Consider the following 25,808-nt stretch of genomic DNA (forward strand, 5'->3'; position numbering starts at 1 on the left):
CACAATGCCTTATGCTTCATTATCCCGGCATCTCTTCGCCCTTTTGCTATGAGAGACTGTTCGTGCTTTTCCGTGTACATCTGCCCTTTGTTTATCCATAACCCGAGATATTTGTATTCGGCCACTCGGGGTATTTCATGGCCTTGTATTGTAAGCTCCTGATCAGTTGTATCGTTGAAAAACATTCCACCGGACTTAGCTGCACTAAAACTGAAACCTAAACTGTCTCCTTCCTCCCCACAGTAATTAACCAGAGTTTGCAAATCTTCCTGGCTATCTGCTAACAGCAGAATATCGTCCGCATACATTAAACCCGGTAGTCGTTGCTCAACAACCTTATCGCCTAATCTGTACGACAGATTATACGCTAGATTGCTTCGTTGTAACCTCCTTTCCATGCTTATCATATAAAGCATGAACAGCAGCGGTGATAGAGGACAACCTTGCCGTAATCCTTTGTGAACTTCGACAGTTGTCGTACTCTTAATTCCTTCCCATGTTATTTCAACATTATTTTCTCGATATAGTTCCTGTAGAAAATCAATTACCTCATTACCGATACCTTCAGCTTTTAATATGTTCCACAGGAGTTCCCTGTTCACATAGTCGTATGCACCACTTATGTCTAGGAAGGCTAAATACAGAGGTCTATTTTCCGCTTTAGCTATTTCTATGCACTGGGTAAGCACGAACAGGCTATCATCTAAGCGCCTACCACTTCTGAACCCGTTCTGAAGTTCTCCGAGTATTCTATTACTTTCTACCCATGACTGCATTTTTAATTTCACCGCCTGCATCGCCAGCCTATATATAATTGATGTTATCGTAATTGGTCGGAAGGATTTTATGTTCTTCTTATCGCCTTTCCCTTTATAAATTAAATTCATTTTACTCTGTTTCCAGCTGTGCGGAATTTGCTTATTTGTTATGACTGCCTCCAATGCTTTTATCACCGTTTCCTTGCTTCTTGGGCCAAGTTCATTAATTAACTTGATTGGAATTTCGTCTATACCCGCGGACGTGCATTTTGTAACATTTGCTTCCGCCTTTTTCCAGTTAAGATTGGTCAGTTCTAAGCTGTTTTCTATTATGCTATTCTGTGTTGCTCCCTCACTAGGGGCGTTTACCCTATCGTCTTTCCTAAATGACTCTGCTATAACTGAACCAATGTAGTTCACAGCGTCATCTCTCTCTAAACAATTTCCTTCGACATCGTGAATCTGTTCCTCTTTTCTGTGATTAGCTTTACCCAGCCAGCTTATATGGTTCCAGAGTTTTCTTGACCCCCCTTTAGTTGCATCGCGAACTTCAGCCAGCCAGCGATCAGAGGACTGCTTTATTTTAGCCTGGACGAGGACCTGCACTTGTTGTTTCTTTTGTCGATAATATTCCCATTTTCGGCCTATTTCCTCTTCAGATAACTGCGCCCTCTTTGCTTCTCTGTGTTCCCGAGATGCCCACCGTCGTTGTTCGATGGCCTCTCTAATTTCCTTATTCCACCAACTTCGTGGCTTCCCCTTTCCTCTCCAGCGGTTTACTCCTTTTACTTCTTTTATTTTTGTACTAATGAGTACTTCTAACTGATTATAATCCCACCTTTCCATGGGATGTTTCTTTATTGCTTCCTCTATGCCAGCCGTTATTTGCGCTATTTGCGCGTCATTTAATTTTGCGTACTCTTTTTGGCTTCCCTGCATTTCTCTTTTGAGTAGGGCTCCCAAGTGTAGACTAATACGCTTATGATCACTTCCGAGGCTGTACTTCCCCTCTTCGTCTATTTCCATTATTGCGAGCTTGTTATACAACCCCTGCGACATTAAGCAGTAGTCAATGGTCGTTTGTCTGTTACGGGACTCCCACGTGATTTGTCCCTCACAATTAGTTTCTCTATTTACTATAACTAGGTTGTGTCGCTCACAGAAGTCTAGCATCAACTTCCCATTACAATCTGTGTATCCATCCAGATCCTCGATGTGGCCATTCATGTCACTCAGCAGACAAATTTCGGCACCTTCTCCACACTCCTTTATATCGTCATCGAGACACTTCACTAGATCTTTGTTCTCTTGCCTGCATTTGTCCCCTGTCCCGAAATAAACTACTCCTAGCCATGCCTTTTTACCGGCAATTGTACCTGATACCCAGACATGTTCTTTGCAAGTTAACTTTATTCTTTGCCAATTTGTTCCTTGGTGTATGAGCATACCTACTCCTCCTCCCTTCCTCTCCGTTGTTGTTCTATTGCTCCCTTCCCAGACGTAGCCTTCAATAAACGGTGGGTCTTCTAGATCCCCGAGATGAGTTTCGCATAGCGCGTATACACCTACTTCTTCGTCCTTTAACTGCTGTTCTATTTCTAACCACCTCGCTCTCTTTCTACCGCCTTGCATGTTTATGTACCTGATCCTGGTGTTAAATTTCTTTGTAGTTTTCTTCCTGGACCTCCTAGTGGCCATTTTATTGGCGTCAGCCTCTATTGTTGCACTTTCTACACTGTTTATACCTACCCCTACGCCCTGAGGCGCAGTGGACCCCCTAAAAAAGCTACTGCCCGACCTGCCAGGCGCCAGCCGATCTCGGCTCCTAGCCTTCCATTAAAGTGGATGCCATCTCGTGTAAAGCCTCCGCCAAAGTCTGCTCTATGCACTTCTGTTTATGTCTGCCACTTCAAATCCTTTCTCCTGGCTTAGCTTTCTTATTTCACAATTAACAGCCACAACGTCCTTGGCAATTTGTCCGTTCCTTCCTTGCACCTCCGGCACTGTGCATACCACGATGTGGACTTGCTGTGCTATCGCCCATAAATCGTCAACTCCCTCCACTAATCTTTCCACTACTTTTGCAGCTTCACCATTCAACACATCATTTAGCCCCGCCGCTACCACTACCAAATTGCGCTCTGCAACATTCTCAGAAAGCTCGCTTTTTGTTTCTCTCAGTACTGCGTCCATTGTCCTGCCTGGGAACGTCCCGACTCCATTATAGCTCCTTTGCGCCTCCTCATATTTGAATCACCACCGATAAGTACTAGGGCATTCTTTCCCTCCCTCCTAACTTTCAGGTTATGCTTATCATTGGCTACGAGCTCATTCCTTGGGGTTAGCTTGTTACCCTCCTCTCCTTGCGCTCGCTGACGCCCATGTGGCTGCAGCGTCGCCTCCCTCGGGGCGTGTTGCGCTGCTTCGCTATAACTACGCCGATTCACCGAGGTCGAGCCGACTACCGCTTGCTCTGCCACCCTGCCCCCCACTTCGCATGTAGGGTCTACCCTACTTTCTGCGCTTTGGCCACCGGCTTGGTGTCCCGACCCATCATTTTCCGCTGCGCGCGTCTCAAGCGCATCGAGCCGCCTATGCAGTTCTGCTCTCCTTTCCCTCTCTTCTCCAAGCTCGGCCACGGTTCTTACTAATTGCGCGGCCTGCACCGCTTCCACCTTGACCAACTCGGCGACTTTCGCCTGCAAAGCTACCCGCTTCTCCCTCAGGTCTGCTTTCAGCTCTTCGAACTTGGCTGTCCAATTTTCTTCCAGTTTTTGGACTGCTTCCCTGACCCTTTCACACAGCCTGCACGTAAAGCTAGACTCCTCCGCGTCTGCTACGCTCTGGAAACTGGTCGCGTCGAGGAAGCACCAGCGCAGGCACTCGTCGCATTGCACTTGCTCCGCGTCCCCCGCGGCCTTCCCTTTCTTTGGTTTCATCGCTAGGCCTACGTCCTTAGGCTCAACGAGCACGTCCGCCAAACCACTTCGAAGAGCTAGCTGAGATAGTTAAATAGGCCTATCAAATAGACCGTTTCATCGGGCGAGGAGGATAGGGCGCGCGGAGAGTTTTTCCTCCTCTCTGGCTTGGGCGATCCGGCGCGGCGCTGCTTGAAAGTATTGCTGTCGCGCGCTGCGAAGCGATTTTGAGATGTTTTAGATGGTATTTTGTGAAATTTACGCCGTGTCCGTTCATATAAGGTTGTCAGGGAAGCCTTTCGGTGCATCGGTAACTACAGTAGGCGGAAATATCTTTTGGGAGCGCAGAAATGTGACGCGTTTTATAAGCCGCGGTGTACGCACATTATCAGTCGCGGTGTGTGTATGTGTTGTGAACTATTTTACTTATATCGGTTTTAACTCAACAAGGAAACCCGGTGTCTCTGTATTAGCAGCATGAAATGGTAAATCTGCTCAATATCTGATCGCTTGGCGTAGGGAGCAAAGCATAAACATAAGAGCGCGTGCTCGTGCACGGCCAACCTAAGGCAACCACGAAACATCTAAGCGGCAGGCGCAATCAAATATTTGTGATGCACCGGCATCGTTCTCGCGCATTTCAAGTCTAGTAGGCTTCAAATTACCATATGTCTACGCTAGCCTTCCTGCATGAAGCCGATGGCGCTGCTCAACACAGCGATCACTGCGGTTTGTGAACCAGCACGGTACATATGTAAGCTGTGCGCTTCGGCATTGCCTTTTTTGCCTGCATACAGCCATAATATATGAAGGATCGCATAAAAAGAATGCGATGCCTATTTCCGAGGACAAAATTTCCGTAATGCGTGTGAGTGCGTCGTAGTGAACGGAACAAACACAACCGAAAAAGAAATTCGGTTATAATCCTCTTTCTCGAAAAAGCAAGAGAAAACGGGCTAACGCCGCAATAGGGCCTCGCATAGTCACGCCGCACAACGTTTATAAATATATAACCGCTGATGCAGTATGCTTGGACCATGCGGTATATAGAACAAAGATATATGTAATCCAGCACTTACCACTGCTTAGGACGCTCGCGCAGTTCGTAAACAGTCCCTTTGCTGGACAAGCGTACTTCAGACTGTAAGGTATGCTGCTATCACTTGCCAAAACTATTTTATTCAGGTGCGGAAACCTCACCCATCGAACCAAGTAGTCACGCAATGTAACGTGCAGCGAACAGTTTGAACGCTTGCCAAAGTATAACATCACAGCTCCTATCGTAGCAGAACGGTACCCACGATCACGCTGTTATGATCGTCGCGTATGTTTCCGCAGCTTAGAAATAGAGGATAATACTGCACTAAGGTCACATTAGTGACTGGAACATTCAGAAATACACAATTCATCTCCGAGGCTGATTGCAGACTCGAATATGCGCGCACACATCGCGTTGCGTGTTCTGTCCACCTCAACACCAGCAGAAATTCCGGCCATGGTGCCTTAAACCACTTCAGCACGTCTCACAGAACCGTTTACTACGTAGAAGACGCACGTCATACTAAACAGACCGCACGACCGCGAAAACAAACGCCAGAAACTGCCGCCAAGCGTATACCTGCCATGCAAAAGACCGCTTTCACCCAAGCCAGTATGGCGCTGTTCATAGGCGGCGCCACTGCGTTCGCAGTATGGCGGCGCCTACGAAAAAACGGTCTATAGGTCCCGCCTAGCACCTAGGCCTAACGAGGGAAATCGCCAGACCTAGACAAAGCCGGTACGTTTACCACGCTTACCACGAATTCAAAATTTGCGCTCCTGCTCCATGCAAAATAAAACACTTCAAGAACATCAATTAATAAGAAGAAAAAGAGTACTTAGCTACGAACGAAGTCGCTGAAGCCTCGATACAGGAGCGTCACACTCCACACACTGAGGTTATAGCGATGGATGGATGGATGGATGATTGTGGCTCAACCCTTTGAATCGGGCGGCGGCGGCGCGCGCCACCTAGCCTTTAATGGTTCTATATGCATGCATACCTATGTATTTACTCCTTTACTTTTGCGTTGATATTGTCCACCAATCAGATAGCCTCCGTTTAGTTATTTCTACCTGTTCAAAGTCTATTCTACTTTCACTGTCTTTAAAACCCAACGCTTTGAATAGTTCCCCGTTAGATTCAACTGCAGGGTGAAGTTGTTTACAAGCAAGTATCAGGTGTTCCGCCGTTTCCTCCTCCTCTCTACACGCCTCGCACACCAAATCTATCTCCTGGTATCTGGCTCGGTACGTTTTAGTCCTCAGTACACCTGTCCTGGCTTCGAACAACAATGAGCTTCCCTTAGAGTTATCGTAAATATTTTCTTTGGCTATTTCTTGCTTAAACGTCCTGTATGTCTCCAATGCCGATTTGGTTTGCATCTCTGTACTCCACATACCCCTCTCTGCCTCCTTAACCTTTTTCTTGACAGATGATTCCTTACTTGTTCCCTTGCTACTGCCCAAGTATTTGCTTGTCAATTTTCTAGTTCGCTTCCTCCACCTCGTGTCAACATTCCTCGTGTATAAGTAACTGAAAACCTTCCTAGCCCACCGAATTTCCCCCATTTTTCTCAATCGCTCCTCAAATACTATCTTGCTACTAGCCTCTCTGCCCTCGAAAGAAGACCATCCCAGATGCCCCTGCACTCCAAGATTTGGTGTCTTGCCATGTGCTCCCAGAGCGAGCCTACCCACGCCACGTTGCCTAATTTCCAACTGTTGCTGGGTCTCTGTTCTAATACATAGAACTGCATTGGCAAAAGTCAGGCCTGGTACCATTACTCCCTTCCATATCCCTCGTACTACCTCGTACCTATTGTAGTTCCACAGTGCTCTACTCTTCATAATCGCTGCACTTCTGTTACCTTTAGTCGTTAGATATTTTTCGTACTCTGTCAGATACTCAATGCCATTATTTATCCACACCCCAAGGTACTTGTATTTATCGACTATCTCCAGCGTGGCCTCCTGTATCTTATGCTCGCCGCAACTGTTATCATTAAAAATCATGACTGCTGATTTTTCTTTGCTAAACTTCAAGCCTAACCTGTCTCCTTCTGTACCACATATGTCCATTAATTCCTGCAGATCTTCTGCATTGTCAGCCATTAATACAATATCATCCGCGTACATCAGTCCTGGTAATGACTGTTCAATCAATTTTCCTTGCTTGAGAAATGATAGGTTGAAGCCGAGTCCGCTTTGCTGTATTTTGGCCTCTAGACCTTGTAGGTACAGCATAAACATCAGAGGTGACAATGGGCACCCCTGCCTAAGCTCCCGCCGAATCATCACAGGCTCCGAAACCTGCTTTTTCCATTGTATAATCACCCGGTTACCTTTATAGATATCTTTTAAGAAATTGGTTACTTCATCTTGCACTCCTAAAGTTTCCAGAATGCCCCACAAGCCCTCTTGAAGTACACTGTCATAGGCTCCCTTGATGTCCAAAAAAGCCAGCCATAGGGGTCTGTGTTCCTTTTCAGCTATTTCAATGCACTGTGTTAGCGAGAACATATTGTCTTCTAGCCTCCTATGCTTCCGGAACCCATTTTGTAGCTCTCCAAGTACCCCCTCGTTCTCCACCCATGCCTGCAGTCTGTACTTTATAATCTGCATAACCACACTGTAAACCACTGACGTCACTGTTATAGGCCGGTAGTTATTGATGTCAGCTTTGTCCCCCTTTCCCTTATATATCATTCTCATCCTACTTAGCCTCCATTCGTCAGGTACTTTACCATCCACTAGCGAACAGGTTATAAAAGCGCCACCTACGGCCGTCGGTTGAACGAAAGTGGGCGCAAGCTGCTCCCATAGAAGCCGGATATCTGTGCAGGTCTGGAGTTCCAGTAGGTCGTGAGCGTTCCCAACGCAAAACCCAAACGCAGTTTGCGTCTCGCGCATGCGCAGTGGCTTCGATGCTATTTCTTTGGGGCCCCAAAATGTTCGGGGCCCCTATTCTAAATCTCTCTAATAACTCAGGTTCGCACTCATCTCCACTCACTCACTAACAACACGTTCACACTTATTTTCACTCACTCACATTCACACACAGCTGCACTCACGATCACGTTCAGACTCGCCTGCACTCAGTCACGTTCACAGTCCCACTCACAGTACTCAGTCACGTTCGCACTCACCTCCACTCACACTCACCGGCACTCGCTCACACTCAGCCCCGCTCACACTCACTCACTGGCACTCACCTCCGCTCACACTCGCTTGCATTCCCACTCACCTCCACTCACTCACACTCAGTCGCACACTCACTCACCTCCGCTCAAACTCACTGGCACTCGCTCGCACTGACGCCTTTTGCGGGTGTGAGTCAGTGCACCCATGCGTGAGTGCGCCTACCCATAGAGTTTCTCACTGTAATGTAGTGAGAAACTCTATGCGCCTACCTATGGGGTTCTTGCATTGCCCAGGGGGCGCTGCGAAAAAGGTGCTAAAAAGCGCCCTCTGTCCCAAAATGGGTCGTACCAAGCTCAGTCGTCTGCTTCAGAAAGCACGCTTACAATATGGACCCGCCACTTTCGGTTGTGTTGTATCACGGCCTGCAGCGAATATCGGGCGCCGAAGATTTCTTTCAGGGGTGGCACGCTGCGTAAAGGCAAGAAATTATGCAGTGCCGAATACCTGTACGCCGTGCAAGAATTAAGCGGCGAAGTTTTAGCGCGGTGTCAATCGCAAGTGAAGCGAGTCGCGTACGAAGTCGAACTTCAGGTAAGGTTCGCACGCTGCTAGATTCAGGCGCACAAACGCGGGGAAATGCTTGCTATAAATGAATCCACAGCAGCGATAAGCAGACATCATCTGTACGGAACTGCTCGAGCACACGACGGTACGCGCCGCAATGTACGAACTGCTCGAGCGCACGATCGTACGCGCCGCGACGGCAGCGGTCTTTGGACATGCCGCGAAACGGCGGGCCTCCTGCAATCTTTGTTGACTGCATGTCGCTAAACAAGTAGTTATGCCTGCGTTGTAGCAGCGGCCATCTGTCCCTTTTAGTACTGGTAATAACTGATGCAATGCATATGAGCTCGCACGTACGTGCGAATCGCGCTGCAGCGCGACCTCGTGCGCTGCTCGCTTGACGTAGCTTTTAATGACAGCGCTCGAACATCGATCTGCTGTAATCAATACTACCTTGCTGCGCTGCCTCAACATGCTGGCTTGAGGTCAAGTATGAGCACATTTACCTCTCCAGCCTGTGCTGCTCGTCGTGGGGTAGCGAAGTGTCACCGAATCAGCCCGGCCATTTGTGGTCATTTGCACACACCCGGTCACTTCCCCACTTCGCATCGGTCGAATTGTTAATTGTCGCTGTGGCCGGGTCTCGAATCGTGAATTACCAGCCATGCCTGCTGCTATGTCGGTCTACTGTCGGCACTGTAGGTGCAAAAGACCGAAATTTAGAACGCAGATAATCAAGCAAGCTTCAAGACAGGCGAAGCCGTCAGCATGGCGCGAAGTTTCGCTTACTCAGCGCGACGAACTGCAGCTATATGCAGCGCGCCCGACGCTCCACTTCGTGAGGCCTTGAAGGAAAACGGTAGAACCTGATGTTGGGATTCAGGCCTTCTTGTTCGTGGCAGCCCACGACGCAGAAGTAGTGACGGTGACGCCTTTTCGAGGTTGGGCTAGGTCTCTCCGGATCGGCGTCACCGATTCCTTCTGCTCCCAGCATTACGTCCCACGGCACACGGAGAGTCCGTTTTCGTTAAACTATAGGCTGCGGCGAGCTCGCAGCGTGGTCGGCATGGTCTGTGAGAAGTGACGAGCCTTTTCGCACTCGAAACAGGGCAGAAAAAAGTGCGAATCGACGCAAAACTCGGCCTAGAAACGTGCTTCGCCACAGCCAGGGCTCAATACGACCCAAGCTGGTACGACCCAGAGGTCGTTTCCCGCGCCGCCACCAGGCGCCGCTACTATACCTAAAACTCCAGCGCAAGACGCCCATGGAAATTACTGTCATTCTTAGTGCGCGCGGTGGATAGCGCTACAATACAGGGCCGCACAAAATATGAGGCGTGCAGCTAAAGCGGCGGGGAAGAGTGGTTCAAGCGGAAACGCAAGCGTGCCGACGCCACACGAATCCGCCGTGCCTCGGAGAGTACCCGATTGTACCAGTCCTACCGATTCGCGCGAAGCGCGCCTTGCTCGAGTGCGCTCGAAGCGTGCCCAACAGAAGCAACATAACATCGAGGAGCGTTTGGAGGCCCTGGAGCGCGAGAGAGTCTCCGAACGTGTGGCTGCCGACACACCCGAAGAATACCGTGAACGTTTCGCACGCTGTAGGACGGCCAAGGCTTCGATGAGCGAAGAGCACGAGGTGGAATTGGCTTCTCGGATTGGACTCGCCGACGCGTAACCAGCGGCGTAGCGCTGGGAAGCTTTTTGCGAGGTTTCGTTACGCCGCTCTTGCTAGATCGCACATGAGCGGCGGCTAGCGCTCGCCAAACAGCCGGAGCGTAAGCGAGCACGCACACTGTGCTGGTGCGGGCAAGCACTTTGCTTCAAATCCGTTTCGGTTTCGAGGCCAGATGGTCTTCTTAGCTGACAGACTTGGCACATGAAGAACTGTTAGCGTATCTGGGATCTAGTTATCTTGTAACCACTTAAGCACAAAAAGAAACGGTCGGTTAAGTAACTGTCGCCCCCTGCCGTGCCGCCGCCAAGTGCCATCAAATTTAACTGCAGCGCCCTAGGCCAGATGGCGCGAGGTGCCAACGTTAAACCGTGCGCTCATAACATCCATCCTAGAAAAACGCTGCATTTCTCATAATCGGGACGTTGACTATGACGTTGGTCGGGACGCAAGTGTGCGCTGGGTCAGTGGGTTGTGGTTGGAGGTCTCAAGCAGTGAAAAGTGGAAGTGTTTAAATCCGCCGGCCGCGTGAGTCTTCCTTGTGTGTGAGTGTTTCATAACGGCGGCATGCCGCCGCGTCGCAAGGCAGCTGTCGACGCTGAAGAGAGGAAACGCAAACGAGCCGAGGCTGCGCGCGCTCGACGGGCCAGTGAAAGTGCCGACGCGCGCGCGGCTCGTCTCGCCAAAGCACGCGCCAGCCACGCCAAGAAGACGGGTGAAGCTCGCGAAGCCCGACTCGCCCAAATGCGTGCATATCGTGCACGCCAGGAGCGGCGGGACGTCCCGCAACGTTTGGACGTCCTGGAGCGGAACAGAGTCGCCCAACACAGACGCGTGGCTGCCGAGACTTCGGAGAAATACAACGAGCGTCTTCTGCGTTGCAGGGCGGCTAAGCAGATCCGATGGGCTTCGATGAGCGAAGAAGAACGGGAAGCGGAATTGGCTCACCGCAGAGAACTGCAAAGGACTCGATACCTTCTGATGCCGGCGAGGGAACGTGCACACTTGCTTCATCGCATGAGAACGGCGGCTCGCGCTCGCCGAGCTGCAGCGACCAGGTATGTCTAGTCTTCTCTAGCGTGGACACCCGGTTGACTCCTTGCCTTGCTTTCTTTCACTTTTTTTTTTAAGCGCAAGTCTGTTGGGCGAATTTCGTCGCTTTGACGCCGGTTTTCCGCTCCGTGTATCCCGAAACGGAAATTTACGACAAGGAAGTTGCGACCGTGTCCCATGTCGCAGCACTACCTTTCAACGGGAACAGCATGGTACACAAACAATAAAAACGGCGTAGCTCGGCTTGTGTCCGCGTGCAAAATTTTACATATGTAGCCGACCTTAAAGCAATCTCTATCTAGTTGTTTTTTACGCAGTATGTAATCTAATAAAATCATAGCAAGAAAGTATGCTATATGTGACTGCAAGAATTGTATTCTCAAATCATGGCGATGTCGAAAACGACGCTGGCCACACTGCGCTCTTGCTTTGGTGCACCTTAGCGTTTTGGTGCCTTCCTTGACATTTCTCAGGCCTGCGACAGCATTGAGCAAGCCAGGTTGTGGCAGCTGCTGCGGGTACTCGGTATACTGGAGGAACTGCTCTGCCTGCTACTGGGCCCCTACACAGACCCAGGCGGTTGTCTAGTGGGGCAGCATGCTCACCCATCAAATTAGGATCATCAAAGGGCTAAGACAGGCCTGTCCAATGTTGCCGCTCCTCTTCATGCTGTATGTGTTTGTGATAGAGAGAGATCTGTCAGAATCAGGGCTAGACTTCGATCTTGGCTACTCAGAGCTGGGCATGCTAAAGGCACGACAGCTGCCTGCGCGCTTCTATACAGATGATATTGACCTGTTGATGGGCAGTAATGAGTTGGACTCATCATTACTGCCCGCCAGACTCATCATTTCATACGAGAGGTGCTTCATTGGTATGCTGGACGGGCACTGGGCTCACGAAGCATATAAATACTTTCACCTCGGCTCAGTAAGAACAAAATGGGTTGCCTAAACCCAGTGGCTGGCTCAGTGATAGTAGAGGCTGTCCGACTCACTGAACCCCTTGTTGCGATTGGGATGTAACACCCCGGGCAAAAAGGATGCTCAAAGACCATGCCTAATCGAAACGGAGGATGTATCCCTAATTTGGTGTGGTTGTCTCGAGCCGTTGCCTGTCTGGCGGGTGCCCCACAGTGATTACAGGCCCCTTTTCACTAACTGTGCGACTCTAGGGGAGCACCCTTTCCACGAACCAAACGGGACCCACGGGTTGCCGCCAGAGGAGGCACGCACATGTAACATCGCCTAGGAGGAAGGATCAACCGCCCCTCCCCGACCAGACTCAGTGCATGTCATGTGACGTTGATGTGAGCAAGATCCCGCCTACGATTTTAGTGGGCCTATTTAAGTAGCCTCGCAATGTATTTTTAATTCATTCATTCTCTTCTTCTATGTCCTTCACCAACCATTGAATAACAGTGCAAGTTTCACACTAGACTCGTCCCTGTCTGGTCGCCATGATCTACCGGACGCCTGCAGCCTGCCGACAACGCCACACTACCCAATAGCAACGCCAGTGAAGGTTCCAGAAACAGCCGTCGCAACACCCTCCGGCATGGCTCAAGGCAGAGGGTGCAAGAGCTACGCAGAGGGTAGCGACCAAGAGATGGGTGGTAGCAACTCGAGTGAAGACATTCCTGGCGAAATACTGTGCTGGAAAAGTTAATATTGTCAGAGACCATCTACGACAACTCCAAAGGCAATGGTGTGCTTAGAACACACATGTTGTGGGTCAAGTTCACTGCGGATCTAAGCATGGCTTGCCCTTGATGCAAGGCTGGGGAGGAGACCATTAAGCACGGCGTCATTGAATGTCTGGGCTTGCATCCCGTTGCACCCCGTAGCCAGGGTGCTGCAGCGGACGATCACAGGAATGCGCTCGCGATGGCGCTAAGATTCCGTGGCATAGGGGAGCCTCTATGCAGTGTTGCAGTGGATGTTACAAAGAGGTGACTGAAACAATGGTGGTGTGAGCAAGTGCCGCTGTGATCGCATTTTGTTAAAGATGGGAAGAGGCAGTAGATGAACCAGCAGAGACGCATTACATTTTATATTTCCATTTTTCTATTTTCATTTGTTTTATGGCCCAATCTGCATTACCCGTTGATTTCCCGATTCAGAGAGATGTGGCCACAGGCATCATCATCATGCAGGGGGGCACATTGTTCAACCGATGCACAACTGACAAGTTGTGGTTGTGTGCTGTGAAGGGGTGCTGCTGCTGTGCTCCACTGATGCCGGTGCGAGCGACGGGGACGATGAGGCGCCCGGATTGCTTTTTGTGATGCACAATCACACGATGCACGCTGATAAACTAACGAAATGTCAGAACATTTCCCCATGTGGCATGGTGAAGCATTATTGTACAGGGTATAGGCGCCGATGTCCTTAAAAACAGACTGAAAAGTTCTATAGCATGGAGTATTTTGCAAGAAAAAAAATTTATAAGTGAGCTAGCTATGACAATTTTGTTAATGTTGTTTTCATCGCAGCTGTAGCTATCTGGAAACAAGAGTACTCCATGCAGCCATAATGGTGCATTGCTAAACAACATTTGCCAAAAGTTCCATTAAACTGGCTTACCAGAAGGGAGACTATGGGACACTGAGCGCATTTCCTTCAAGATAAAGGAGTTCAAAGGAGTTCGTGGGTGCCTGTGTGACAGGGGTACAAATCGAAGGCCGCCAAGCTTGGAGATGGAAGTGTATGCTGTGGAAGATACGGAGAACCCTTTGGCGCAGCCATGGTGGCTTCATCTCCTCTGGCAGTTGCTACAGGCCGAGTACTATGTATGTACAGGATTCATCTGGCGATTGAGAGGCCAAGCGAGAAGGATGGAGTAGCAACGCAAGTGGCAGCAGGCCGAGCGCAAGTTAACCAACCCCGAAGTCATTGGCAAGCGCTGGGCATGAACTGAACAAGATGAGCAAAAGGCACAGGCTAGGCATGCCGAGAAGACTCCTGAAGAATGTGCTAGGTGGTTTGTGACAATGCGAGTGTGTCAGGCAACACGGTATAGCTTGAAAACTCTGGAACTCCCGAAGCCAGCATCGTCACATTGGCTTCAGGTGCTAATAGTACTTTTGCCTGCCTTTCCATTACTGGCGTGCACTGCGAGTTTTCAATACTATGAGGTACTTCTCACGAGAAGATGTAGCTAATAGTACTTTTGCCTGCCTTTCCATTACTGGCGTGCACTGCGAGTTTTCAATACTACGAGGTACTTATCACGAGAAGATGTGGCCTTTGGATGTCATCCCAATTTTCTGGTTTGTTGCGTACAAGCTACTCCTGATATACGAAAATGCCACAGTTGTAGCGTAGTATGCTTTTACAGACGGAGAAGTTTAAAGACTATGCAATTACAGTCAAATGCTGTGTCGAGGGGATACGACATGACAGCATACTATCCATTTCAAATCTGTGCTGTATGTGGGACCATATTGCAGTCTGTTGGTTTCCACTTTCACGCATATTTTTCCCGGTGAATTATCGTTTCAAGGTTCTGTTGCTTCTGCTATGAGATATGAGATGTGACTGTTTATCAAGTTCACAAAGCAAACAGGCAAACTATATATCATAATGAATTTTCCACAATACCATATTTCACGCTATGGCTAGGAATAAATTGCATCGTCAGTTTGCTTTCGAAGTGTGGATGCTCAATAAGCATCATTTAAACAGTTTTTATATATTTTTTTTTCTGATGTATTGGGGGCGAGGACTTACGGAGTCGCCATCTGCCGGAAGCGCCTCCCTTGCGTAGTATGAGCAATCATGCGGCGTGCTCCTGCAAGTTTCGCTTACGGTGCTCAATAAAAACACCACACGGCAGCTTTTCTGGACATTTCTGTAAGTACTCTCAAAACGAGGGAAGTTTTTCACTGTCAAAATAATAATCTTTGGCAAACTGAAAGCAGAGCATCCTTTGCAGACGCCATCTCTTTACCGAATACATGTATGCACAGTGAACGCCGCTGCGCGCGGTCGTTGCGATGGAGTCTCTAGAATGGGCATCTTGCGTGAAAGGGAGGCAAACGCTTTGAGAAAACCATGTGAAATGTGTTCTTATAGTGGGCTGTCTGTATAACTTAATGGACTATAACAGAATGAGGCATCAGTGCAGCGATTGCACGGGTTCGTGGTGACCGACGGCGCGCCTGCATCCATGTACGCGCACTATGTTTCCCTTTCGCTGCGAGCGCGTTTTTGGATCGTGCTGTAAGCTGTAGGCAGCAGCATATAATCATTTGACAGTACACAAGCAACCATCATTGTGTGGAAACTGCCAGAGCTGTTCAAAAATAATTTCGTTATAACTACGGACTTCGACACCTACCAGGGCGACACGGGATGTCCCGTCACGAGGATTGAATTTTTTTTTTTTCTGAGGTCTTGGACGTTTAAATACCATTAGTTCTCAAGTTGCCTCACATTGCATGTTTATTGGGCTTCTCAGCGAACAATTACCTGCTGCTTCGTTTACTTAATGGACCCCTAGAACGGTTTGGACAAATTTTATAGACACATAAGGTACAACTTAAGTAGAACATTCGCACCACAATTTAAGTGAGACATTACGTATTAATGGAGCTACAAGTGGTAACAAGTTACCCTCCTCCCTAGTCATGCTTTTCCTCCTCAACTTGTTCGCCGAGCTATCGGGGCTAAGCTCCGCCTTCACTGGTTCTGCGTCATGATGCGACGTCACATTGACCACTTCCGGTTGTTTTGGAGCCCGCCCATGCGAAACCTCTCCGCTAGCCGCTTGGCCATCGACCGCAAGCAAGAGCTATCGAAGCAACATGCGTTGTGAGCATTCTGTTGCAGCGCCGAATGTGTCTGGTATTCCGGTAACCACACACTAGCAGAACGTTTCGACTGAACGGTGGAAGCATAAACTCAAGCTGATGAAGGAACTTTAGCGTAGACGTACGTGAGCTGCCTGATCGGTCTCCACGGTCCAGCCACCCGTTGGCACAGAGCTTAACCAGCCAAAGAAAGAGCTAATATTGCTCTAACCAAGTGTAAAACATTTTAAACATTTACAAAAACAAGGTGTTAACGATTACACTCCTGCAAAAAATTTACACCAACAGCAAAGAATACATTTTGTTACTGCTACTGTGCCTGGTTGAGCTATATGCCATGTTACGTTTCACCTCCGATGTGCGGTATAGCTGGCGCAAATGCAACGGACGCCGGGGCTTTGTTCACAGCGGCAGACATTTTGGCCAGTTCAATGCTGCCCCAACGCCTCCTGCTAAGCGCGTCCAGGCATGTTTCAATGCCACGTGTCTTCGTGTGTGTGTGTGCATGTTGGTGCCCACGCTTGTTAAAGTGCGGCAGCCGGGGAGAGGAGCTCCCCAAATATGAAGCGAGGAGGTCTGACCGGCGCCGGACCGGTGATACTTGTTTCGATGTGTTCCGTGCATCTCTTTCGAGCTGTTCTTTTTTGCCCTCGACTCCCAGAGTATAAAGGCAGCTGCCCCCGGATGCCAGAGGGCTTCGATTTCTTCCGTCGAGTAATGTGGTCTCCCGTTTCTCCACTTCGGTCGACCTGACCGGCCGCTCTTTTGCAATGCGAGAACAAACAAGCTGTTCTGTTGGCAGTCGACTCATCCTTTGCCAGGACCTTCGAATGCTTCCAGCTGTGCCCCAGGCCGCCAGGCCAACGCTACCCTTGGGGCTTGCGACCCAGTTGCAGCAGCCAGCAGGAGGCTGCACTGTGCAGACCATTCACATTTGCGCTTCTGTTCATCCCACATGAAACGACTCGCAAGGGGACATGGGCAGGCCATGTCCCCTTTGCGCTTGCGTTTACCTTAATACCGGACTCGCGAAGCGCTATTGCGTTAGTAATCTTCCGGTGTAAAGTGACAGCCACAATCGCACAAATCCTGGCGCCGATCGGATAGCGGCAGTCCGATGTGCTGCAGCCAGTCCGCTCATCTACTGGCTTGCAGAGGGACACAATGTCGCAGCTTTACATATCGCCAGTCGCTTTGTTTGCAGTCCACAAAGCTACAAAGTCAAATCATAGCGCTCGCGAAAAGACACACCGACACTGACAGCGGAGCTCTCGTCAAAGACTGAGCATGTTGCAACACAAGCAGACTACATTTGCTGTGTGCCGGAATTGCTTAAGTGTACTGAATGATTTTTCTTGTGCATTCTCTTTATGTTGCTTTCGTTTTATAAAAGCAAATTAACTAACATTTCAACTATTACGAACATTATTTGTTTGTCATAAAGTTGGAAAAATTATTGATCACGTGCCCTAGTCAGCCAATTGGATAGCTCGCCCCACTGACGTCATATGAGTGATTTGCATCATATGGGTAGGGGCGGCTTAAAATTCCGCCGCGCAGTGTGCTGTGATCGGCAGTGATGTGCATTTTTAAAACCTTATAATAAGTTACATGCTTTACGCAGAGCACTTAGATGCATTAATTAATGATCAGAAGTACCTACTCTAACGACTCAGTACGTTTGTAGAAAACCGTCAAAATCGTTTCAGGGTCCTTTTAATCTAGTACATTTCATCGTTTGGTGCTACACAAGCCTGAGCATATGTCATGCCTCTTTTTATGTACTTTGTATGGGCACCTTTCCATTACTGTGAACTTGCCAGTACCTTGCATCAACAAGTTCATAGGCCAAAACTTCATGACATGAGCCGAGCAGCGCTCGGGCGAGTGTCTCATTGCACGCTTTGTGATACTCACTGAACATCGCAGCCCCAGCGCCGTATTAGAAATCTTCCTCGCGTCTGTGCTTGCTGCACACTCGAGCTGTAGCCGGTGGCTGTCTGCTGGTTCTAAGTTTCGCGAGCCAAGCTTCACGCAGCTTCTTGTTCTGCAGCTACGTGTGAATAAGGCTGACACCGCGGACTCCGTTGCGTACGTCCGGCACTACGGCACCGAGCAGTAGCCTACCATGCTACACGCCTCAAAGGCAGCCACTACCAATTATAGTGCTTTCAAATGTTGTCAAGCAGACATCCATGGCGGTATAGCCTCGCCACTTAATCAGAACCACAGCGCAGGTGGGACATTAAACTATCGTTTTCAGCTCGCTTCGGTGCTTCCGAAGCAGCCGACGTGGCCGATGTGTCCACGTGATCTCTCGTGCCACGTCACGTCGACGGTGGCGCCAGCTTTTCCAGTGGTGGAGCTCCCCCCCCCCAATAATTTTTTTCCTGCACGAAAAGCAATAAACCTTTAATGTGTTGCAGACTTTGTATCCTCAATACAGCTGTATTAACCCTCACATTATAAGGTAATTGCATACTGCAGTATTTGAAGTAACTGCTTTGCCATAAACATCCCTGCCTTTCCTTGCTTCTCTCTTTCTAGCTCCTGTAAAACACATGCAGCAATGTAGATAGCAGGCAAACAGCTTGTTTTTATAAACAATAGATAATGCATTAAACAAAAGCAAAACAAAATTGTGTAGTGAAGTCAGTCAGTTGCATCCCTTTCTGTGAATGATAGAATCTTTTCAAGTGCGGATGGTTCTTGCACATCTACCGCTAATAATGTGTGCAGACATATCACAAGGCATAGGCTGTGCTCAGCAAGACAGAGGGAGAGGTGCTAATGAGTTTGCAATTACATGTGTTGCTGCGTAAACTCGTAACCATGTCCTGTCATTACTGCCTCTATAAAATAAGTATCATGCAACTTGCAAGGTACACAAAGGCAGCATGAAATTTGTGTGTCTGAACCTTCCTTTTGTTATATTCTGAGGTGCAGCTGCTTACTGTTTCATTCCATGGCGTGATTTAATGGCATGTGTGTGCAGACCCCAAAATTTTACTCGGCCTAGCTCACACAGACTCAGCTGAGCTTGCTTTGACTTATATTCACCAAAATTCTACTTAGCTGAGCTTGCTTTGACTCATTCACCAAATTCTACTCAGCCAGGCTCACCCAAACTCAGCCTTACAGGTCAGTCCAAGTCTTACTGAGCTGACGTTTTAGTGATTTCACCAAGCTATGTATACATTAGATGACATTAGAGTTGTGACCTGTACAGGGCATAAGCAAACACTGCATAGGAGTCCATGTTTCATCGGATGAAAATAAAACTGGTTTTATAGAATCTTATTGACTGCTGCGTGAAAGCTTCGCCTCATGTCGATCCCAACAAATGCATTGGATCTGCATCATATTTTTGCCAATGCTGCTGACTATCTTGGCCATTACTGGGTGGCTCCTTTTGGAAAATTCAAAACAAAGTTGAATAAATGACTGTGGTGCAATATTTTAAGAAAATGCTTACATCACTGCAAATACAACAATTGGAACATGGCATGAGCCCATTTGTGCAATACGCAAATGGGCTCATTGCACAAATGGCTCAATTTGCGCAAAGTGGTATGCAATACGTGTGGTGCATACAGTCAGATTATACAAGGTTCAGTTACAACACACAATGGCTAGAACCATCGATAACATTTGAGAAACTCCTCATACATTCAGGCGTGTCCTGCGCCGAGCGATTACGTTTAACATTTCTTAGCTGGGGAAAAGCGGTCACCAGAGACAAATAAGCAAGTACACATGTCGATGCCCCCCTCTTGAAAACCATCGTCCCAATGCTACAAACACAAGAGTGAAGAACAAAAGTACCCGTAATAAAGAAAACAACGAAAATCGTCAGTGGGTGCAGAAAGGCTTAAGACAAAGCTTCAGCTCGAGGACTCCTCTATCTAAATTCATGGGAAAGGAGAAATTGTTTTTCTCGGCAACCACTGCACCAATTTAAGGAGGTTGGCTGTATTTAAAAGAAAAAAGTAAACTCTAGTGATTGTTGGAAGCAAATTCTTTATTTAGGCCGTTGGTTTGTTTTATAAATATTGTAAATAATTGCAAATTTTAAGAACGAAACTATCAAGTCTACAACTCTTAACTCAGCAATAAAAAAAAACAGGGTGTCTACCAACCGGGAAAACCGGGAATTCTCAGGGAACTTGAACAGTCTAGAAAAACTCAGGTAAAACTCAGGGAATTTGTACTTCTATCAGGGAAAATTAGCTGTAACTTTATTGAAAGGGAACAAAAGTCGTGTTAATGCTGGCTCCAGTAACAGAGGAATCGCAACGAATCGTCATTGATGCCGTGTCATCGGCACGATGTATTGCCAGAGTAGTTAACGACCGATTTTTCGGACATGCCCGATAATTTGCACGGCTTTGCGGCACCACCATGTACTCCATATAGTCAATGTATATTGCCCTGACTGCAGGTCTGAAATGGCATTAATCAAAGCCGCCACCGCCGCTATTTTGATTATCTCGCCGCCTCGAACCGGCACTCTCGCACGCAGATCCGCTGGCAGCCGTAACCACCACCGCGGCAACGTTAGGCCCAGTTGCTTCTATGTTCGCTATTAAGCTTCTTGCCGCGCGGTGCCGTGTTTTTCGTTGAAAGAATTCGCCGCTACCACCAGTCGCACCGACTCCGCCTTTGTAATGCCCGCGATTGGCTTTGAAGCTCGCAGAGCACAGCGCGTTGTGTAATCTCAGTCTCCGAAAGTTAGCTTCGCCTCAGTACACTAATGTAAGGCGGTGAAACATAACAAGCGTGGGAAGGGGCAATTGTCACGGGACACAGTTTGTATTCCTTAATTATACACACGTGCACCCCCATCTCCTTTCACAGTACGAGCACCGATATGCCTAGTAAGTATAGTGGCAGGCCTTAAGAGCTTTTTCGGGCGATTCAAAGGCGGCCTTACAATGCCTTCTGTCATCTCTTCGTCGCGTGGGAAGGGGCAATTGTCACGGGACACAGTATGTATTCCTTAATTATACACACGTGCACACCCATCTCCTGTCACAGTACGAGCACCGATATGCCTAGTAAGTGTAGTGGCAGACCTTAAGAGCTTTTTCGGGCGATTCAAGGGCGGTCTTACAATGTCTGCTGTCATCTCTTCGTCGCGGGTCATGTGAACAACTCGTGTCGGAGATACGAGAAATGCACCATTACATGATCACGAAAGGACACGACGTCGTGTTTCAGTGGCTGCCTGGTCATTGCGGTATCTCCGGCAACGACCTCGCTGACGAAGCTGCTAGGAAAGCACACGAAGGAGCAACCCTTGTTTCTATACCTTTATCGCGGACCGATGTAGCCCAACACTTAGGCAAGCTAGCGCACTCTTTGACATTGGAGAAGTGGCACACACCTGAGTTCACTCAACATCGATTGCATTCCCTCGATCCTTTTATGCAACTGCGGCTGTTACCAGGTCTTCCGCGAAATGAGGAAACAGTGCTGTGCCACTTACGTTTGGGCGTCGCATTCACCAATGCATGTGCATTTTTGATTGGAATGGCTGATAGCGCCGAGTGCAATGCCTGCGGTGTCGAGGAAACCATAGAACACCTATAGACCTCAGACTCTGCCCAGGCGGCGCTGCGGAAAAAGCCGTCACCAGCGCCCCCATCGGAGCCTTGGCGCAAACTGAGTAGTGCAAGGAGAGCTGTCCGCAAGCGAAGGTGCATTGGCCACAATGGACCCTCCTCTTTCGTTTGTGTTGAGGCATGGTTTCCTAAAAATCAAGGACCTGGAAAGCTTCTTCCGCCCATCCACGCTTCGGAAAGGAAGCTCAGCAGAGCGAAGTACTTGTACAATATAAAATAAAGTCTCAAGTGTTATTTCGGCGTGCTGCAACTCGCAAGTAGAGAGAGCGTCAGGTTTGTCTGTATGCATATCAGCATAAAAATCTAAGCATTTCAAAATGGTTCATATTGAATATGTCCAGAACACAAGACTTAAGTATCTCCTATATTTTTATGTATTTTATCGTAATGTTTAGTCTCGCAATTATTTACAGAGAGTATCCTTTCATAAGCTTTTCCAGGGCAGCAAACAGCGTGAGATCATAACGAATGAAGCTCCCTACAGTGCCTACGCACTGCATCTTTCTTTCTCGCAGGAGCTACAGCATCGCTCATACCTTAATTTGAACTTTTCGCAGACGCTTCGAGCAACAAGCGCGCACAAATTAATGTAAATACACACGTCATTCTTTTTCTTTACACACGTGCGTTACTTCGCAATTACTCGTCCAGTGCTCCTACAGCAACTTCATTGCTCACATTTGAAAAACGCAGCCGAGCAGGCTCAGCACATTGCGAAGCGTGCTTGTATCGGCGCAGGACATACAAAATACCGAAAGTAGAAATGAGCTCGCGATCCAACGATGCTCTAGAACAGGACTTTGAATTCATAAATGAACCAAAATGTTTGGTTAAGCTGACCTGCCAAATCTCTCCGTTCCACTTGTTGAATCAAGCGGAGGCGGACGTCTGTTAAAAGGTGGAGATATCGATGGCACATAAGCAGGATGGTTCGCAACGTTGTCTTTTTCAGTTATACCAACGAAGTGGCGGCTGCAAATTCTTGAGTTCTCGCTTGGTTACCACGGTCCTCCGTCAGGGCTACGCAACACAATTACAGAAGAACAAAATTGCCGCACTTTCTCATGCGAGCCGCTGTGTTGTGGGGAATGCAAGTAATCCGATTACCTAACAGGTTGAACGGCCCGTATCCAGCGCTCTCGCCTTTCCCCTTCATACGATCGCGATGGAAATCGGTAAAACTGAACGTTGTTATTCCGTCCTTCACGTTCATGGCAATTCACAACACAACAGTAGCGTCGATTGCGGCGTTTCTTCGTAGCGCGCGGAGCTAATGCGGTTGCCGTCGTTTCCGCCATCAGTCTGAAAAGTGAGCCAGCAAGCGCTTTATGGCAGTTCGGCGGCGCGTCCGACTAGCGTAGAAATTCATAGCTCTCTGTCTGGGTGGTAAATGCGCAAAACACTCGCAATATGGACCAAAATCTAGTTAAATTGTTGTTTCGCCGTCGCTAGCTGCATAGGCAACTTAGCAAGGGAGTCGGGCTTCGCACTACTCAATTACTGCCTCTTCGCACCGTCAGGTGGCGCTACGCGTCTTACAAAACTCCAGAGTCTGACGTCCATTGTGCTACTGCCCATCTCTTGAAGATCAACCAATCAATCAATCAATCAAGTTTTATTTTCGCCGCAAACGATACATTGTTACTGCGAAAATTGGGGGCCAGAGAAAAAAGCTGCATCTGTGCAGCTTGACTAAGCTCTAGCCACCCGTACAGCAGCAGTGACATGACGATTTGTTAACTTGATTCAGTGATATAAATATATCAGCAAATAAACGATCAGACAGTCCGATCACAAATGACAATTACAAGAACAATTAGAAGCATAAGCAGTTTCAATACAGTCAAACAAACAGGTCAAATAAGGTTTTGTTAGTAAGGGCCAGAACATCCACACTTTTCCGGTCTAGCTCATTTAGTGCAGTTGCTAGGGCGTAGTCAAGTTTTTCTTTCCCATAATGGGTGCGCGAGGAGGAAACGTAGTATGGCGGTTGATATCGGAATGGGTAGGAAATTGTACTTTTCCTGAGATTTGATAATTCTTGGAATAGTTCCGCCCTACCTAATGTGGCGTTTTTATAGGTTATTAATAATTTGTATTTGTATATATTGTGGATTTTTAGAATTTTATGTTTGTGAAAGAGTGGTTCTGTGTGTGTTCTAAGAACGAGGAATTTTCTATTGATCTAATTGTTTTTTGCTGAATAAGGAAGAGTTTCTGCAAGTTCGATGCTGTCGTGTTTCCCCATATTAGCATGCAATAATGTAAGTGAGAGTTAGAGTGCAAAATATAACATCTTTTTAATGCTGACTGGAAAAGTGTGATGGTTCTGGCTTAATACACCGGCGGCTCTACTTAATTTTGGTAATAAAGTTTTCACATGTTCATTCCAAGACATGTTTTCTGAAAAAATGACACCTAGAATTTTAACAAACTTTTCTATTTTAATTTTGAATGGCCCGAGAGCAATATGGTCATCTATATTTTCTAAGGTACCTGGGGTGCGAAACAACACACACTTAGTTTTTGACTCATTAAGAATGAGCCTATTGTTCTGGCACCAAATCTGCAAGTTGTGACAGAATGCACTTCCCTTTTGTCTTACAATATCAATGTTTTTTCCCTTAACGAGCACCAAGCAATCATCGGCATAAATAACATATCTCCAATCCTCTTATATCTTTACAATGTCATTAATATAGAAAAGAAAGAGAATTGGTCCCAGTATGCTACCCTGTGGAACTCCAAATTCAATAGACCGTAGGTGAGATTTATGCTTATTTAGTTCGATGTATTGATGGCGCGCACTCAAGTAAGATTTAATAAGTTGTAGTGTTGTGCCACGAAACCCATAAAGCTCTAATTTATCTAACAATATTGGATGGTTGACTCAATCGAAGGCTTTGCTAAAGTCTATGAGTATACCTAATTTCATTAACTTATTTTCAAAGTTGTTTAATATTTCTTCCTTCTGAGCTAGAAGTGCTGTCTCGGTGCAGCGTCCCTTTCTGAAACCAAATTGGTAGTCCGTTAAGAGGTCATATTTTCTAGTAAATTTCTCAATGCGAGAATTAATCACTTTCTCGAGTCCCTCAGGAAATTCAGGCAAGATTGACGCAGGGCGATAATTACCTAAACAATTTTTGTCACCATTCTTGTAATTACTGAAACTCTTGCTACCTGCATGTTGTTTGGAAAAATCCCCGTCGAAAGAGAGATGTTATACATGTGTGTAAGCGCTGGCGCAATTAAATCTATGACGTATTTGATTGGTTTGATTTCTAGATCATCTACATCACGGCTACGGCTATTTTTAAGCTCCTGATATAATGTTGTTACTTCAGCGATGGATGTAGGCAGTAAGTACATTGTGTGGAATAATCTCGGAATATGATTAGCAGCTTCATGACAGTATGTACTAGTGCCAATTTCAACAAAGAAATCATTTAAAAGGGTTAGCTAGTTCCTTTCCACCAACCTTTTTGTTATGTATAACAAGGTTGTCAATCGTGGCATCCTTAGTGCTCTTGTTTAATACCTCGTTAATTTTCCTCCACACTTTGCCGCTATCACGCAAGCAATTGTTGTCAAATACACGCTTGTAATATTCGCTTTTTGATCTTTTTATATCTTTATTCAACCTATTTCTAAACATTCTAAATTCTTTTAATTTTTCCATGTTACGTGACTTAAAGGGCCCCTGAAACGGTTCGGACAAATTTTGTAGATGCGTAGGGTACAGCTTAAGTAGAACATTCGCACCACAATTTAAGTGAAGCGTTACGTATTAATGGAGCTACAAGCGATTAGAAGTTACCCTCCTCCCTAGTCATGCTTTTCCTCCTCAACTCGTTTGCCGAGCGAGCGGGGCTAAGCTCCGCCTTCACTGGTTCAGCGTCACGATGCGACATCACATCGTCCACTTCCGGTTGTTTTGGAGCCCGCCCGCGCGAGACCTCTCCGCTAGCCGCTTGGTGGTCGACCCCAAGCGAGAGCTATTGAAGCAGCGTGCGTTGCGAGCATTCTGTCGTAGCGCCGAACGTGTCTTGTATTCCTGTAACCACAGGCAAGCTGATCATTTCGGCAAATGACTGGAGGCATAAACTCAAGCTGATGAAGGAACTTTAGCGTAGACGTACGTGAGCGGCCTGATCGGTCTCCACGGTCATACACTTGTTGGCGCAGCGCTTAACCAGCCAAACAAAGCGCTAATATTGCTCT

General features: G+C 47.6%; 1 protein-coding gene across 1 annotated transcript in view; it reads left to right on the forward strand.

The window, feature by feature from the left end:
- The first annotated feature begins 10,472 nt into the window (after positions 1–10,472).
- LOC142590663 (uncharacterized) overlaps positions 10,473–25,808 on the forward strand; it is a 110,727-nt gene continuing 95,391 nt past the window's right edge. The window contains exon 1 of the mRNA XM_075703050.1: positions 10,473–11,155. Coding sequence (XP_075559165.1) covers positions 10,665–11,155 — 491 coding nt within the window. The 5' untranslated portion in view covers positions 10,473–10,664. The remainder of the gene's footprint in view (positions 11,156–25,808) is intronic.

Source organism: Dermacentor variabilis, chromosome 8 (assembly GCF_050947875.1).
Source record: "Dermacentor variabilis isolate Ectoservices chromosome 8, ASM5094787v1, whole genome shotgun sequence".
Classification (NCBI taxonomy): Eukaryota; Metazoa; Arthropoda; class Arachnida; order Ixodida; family Ixodidae; genus Dermacentor; species Dermacentor variabilis.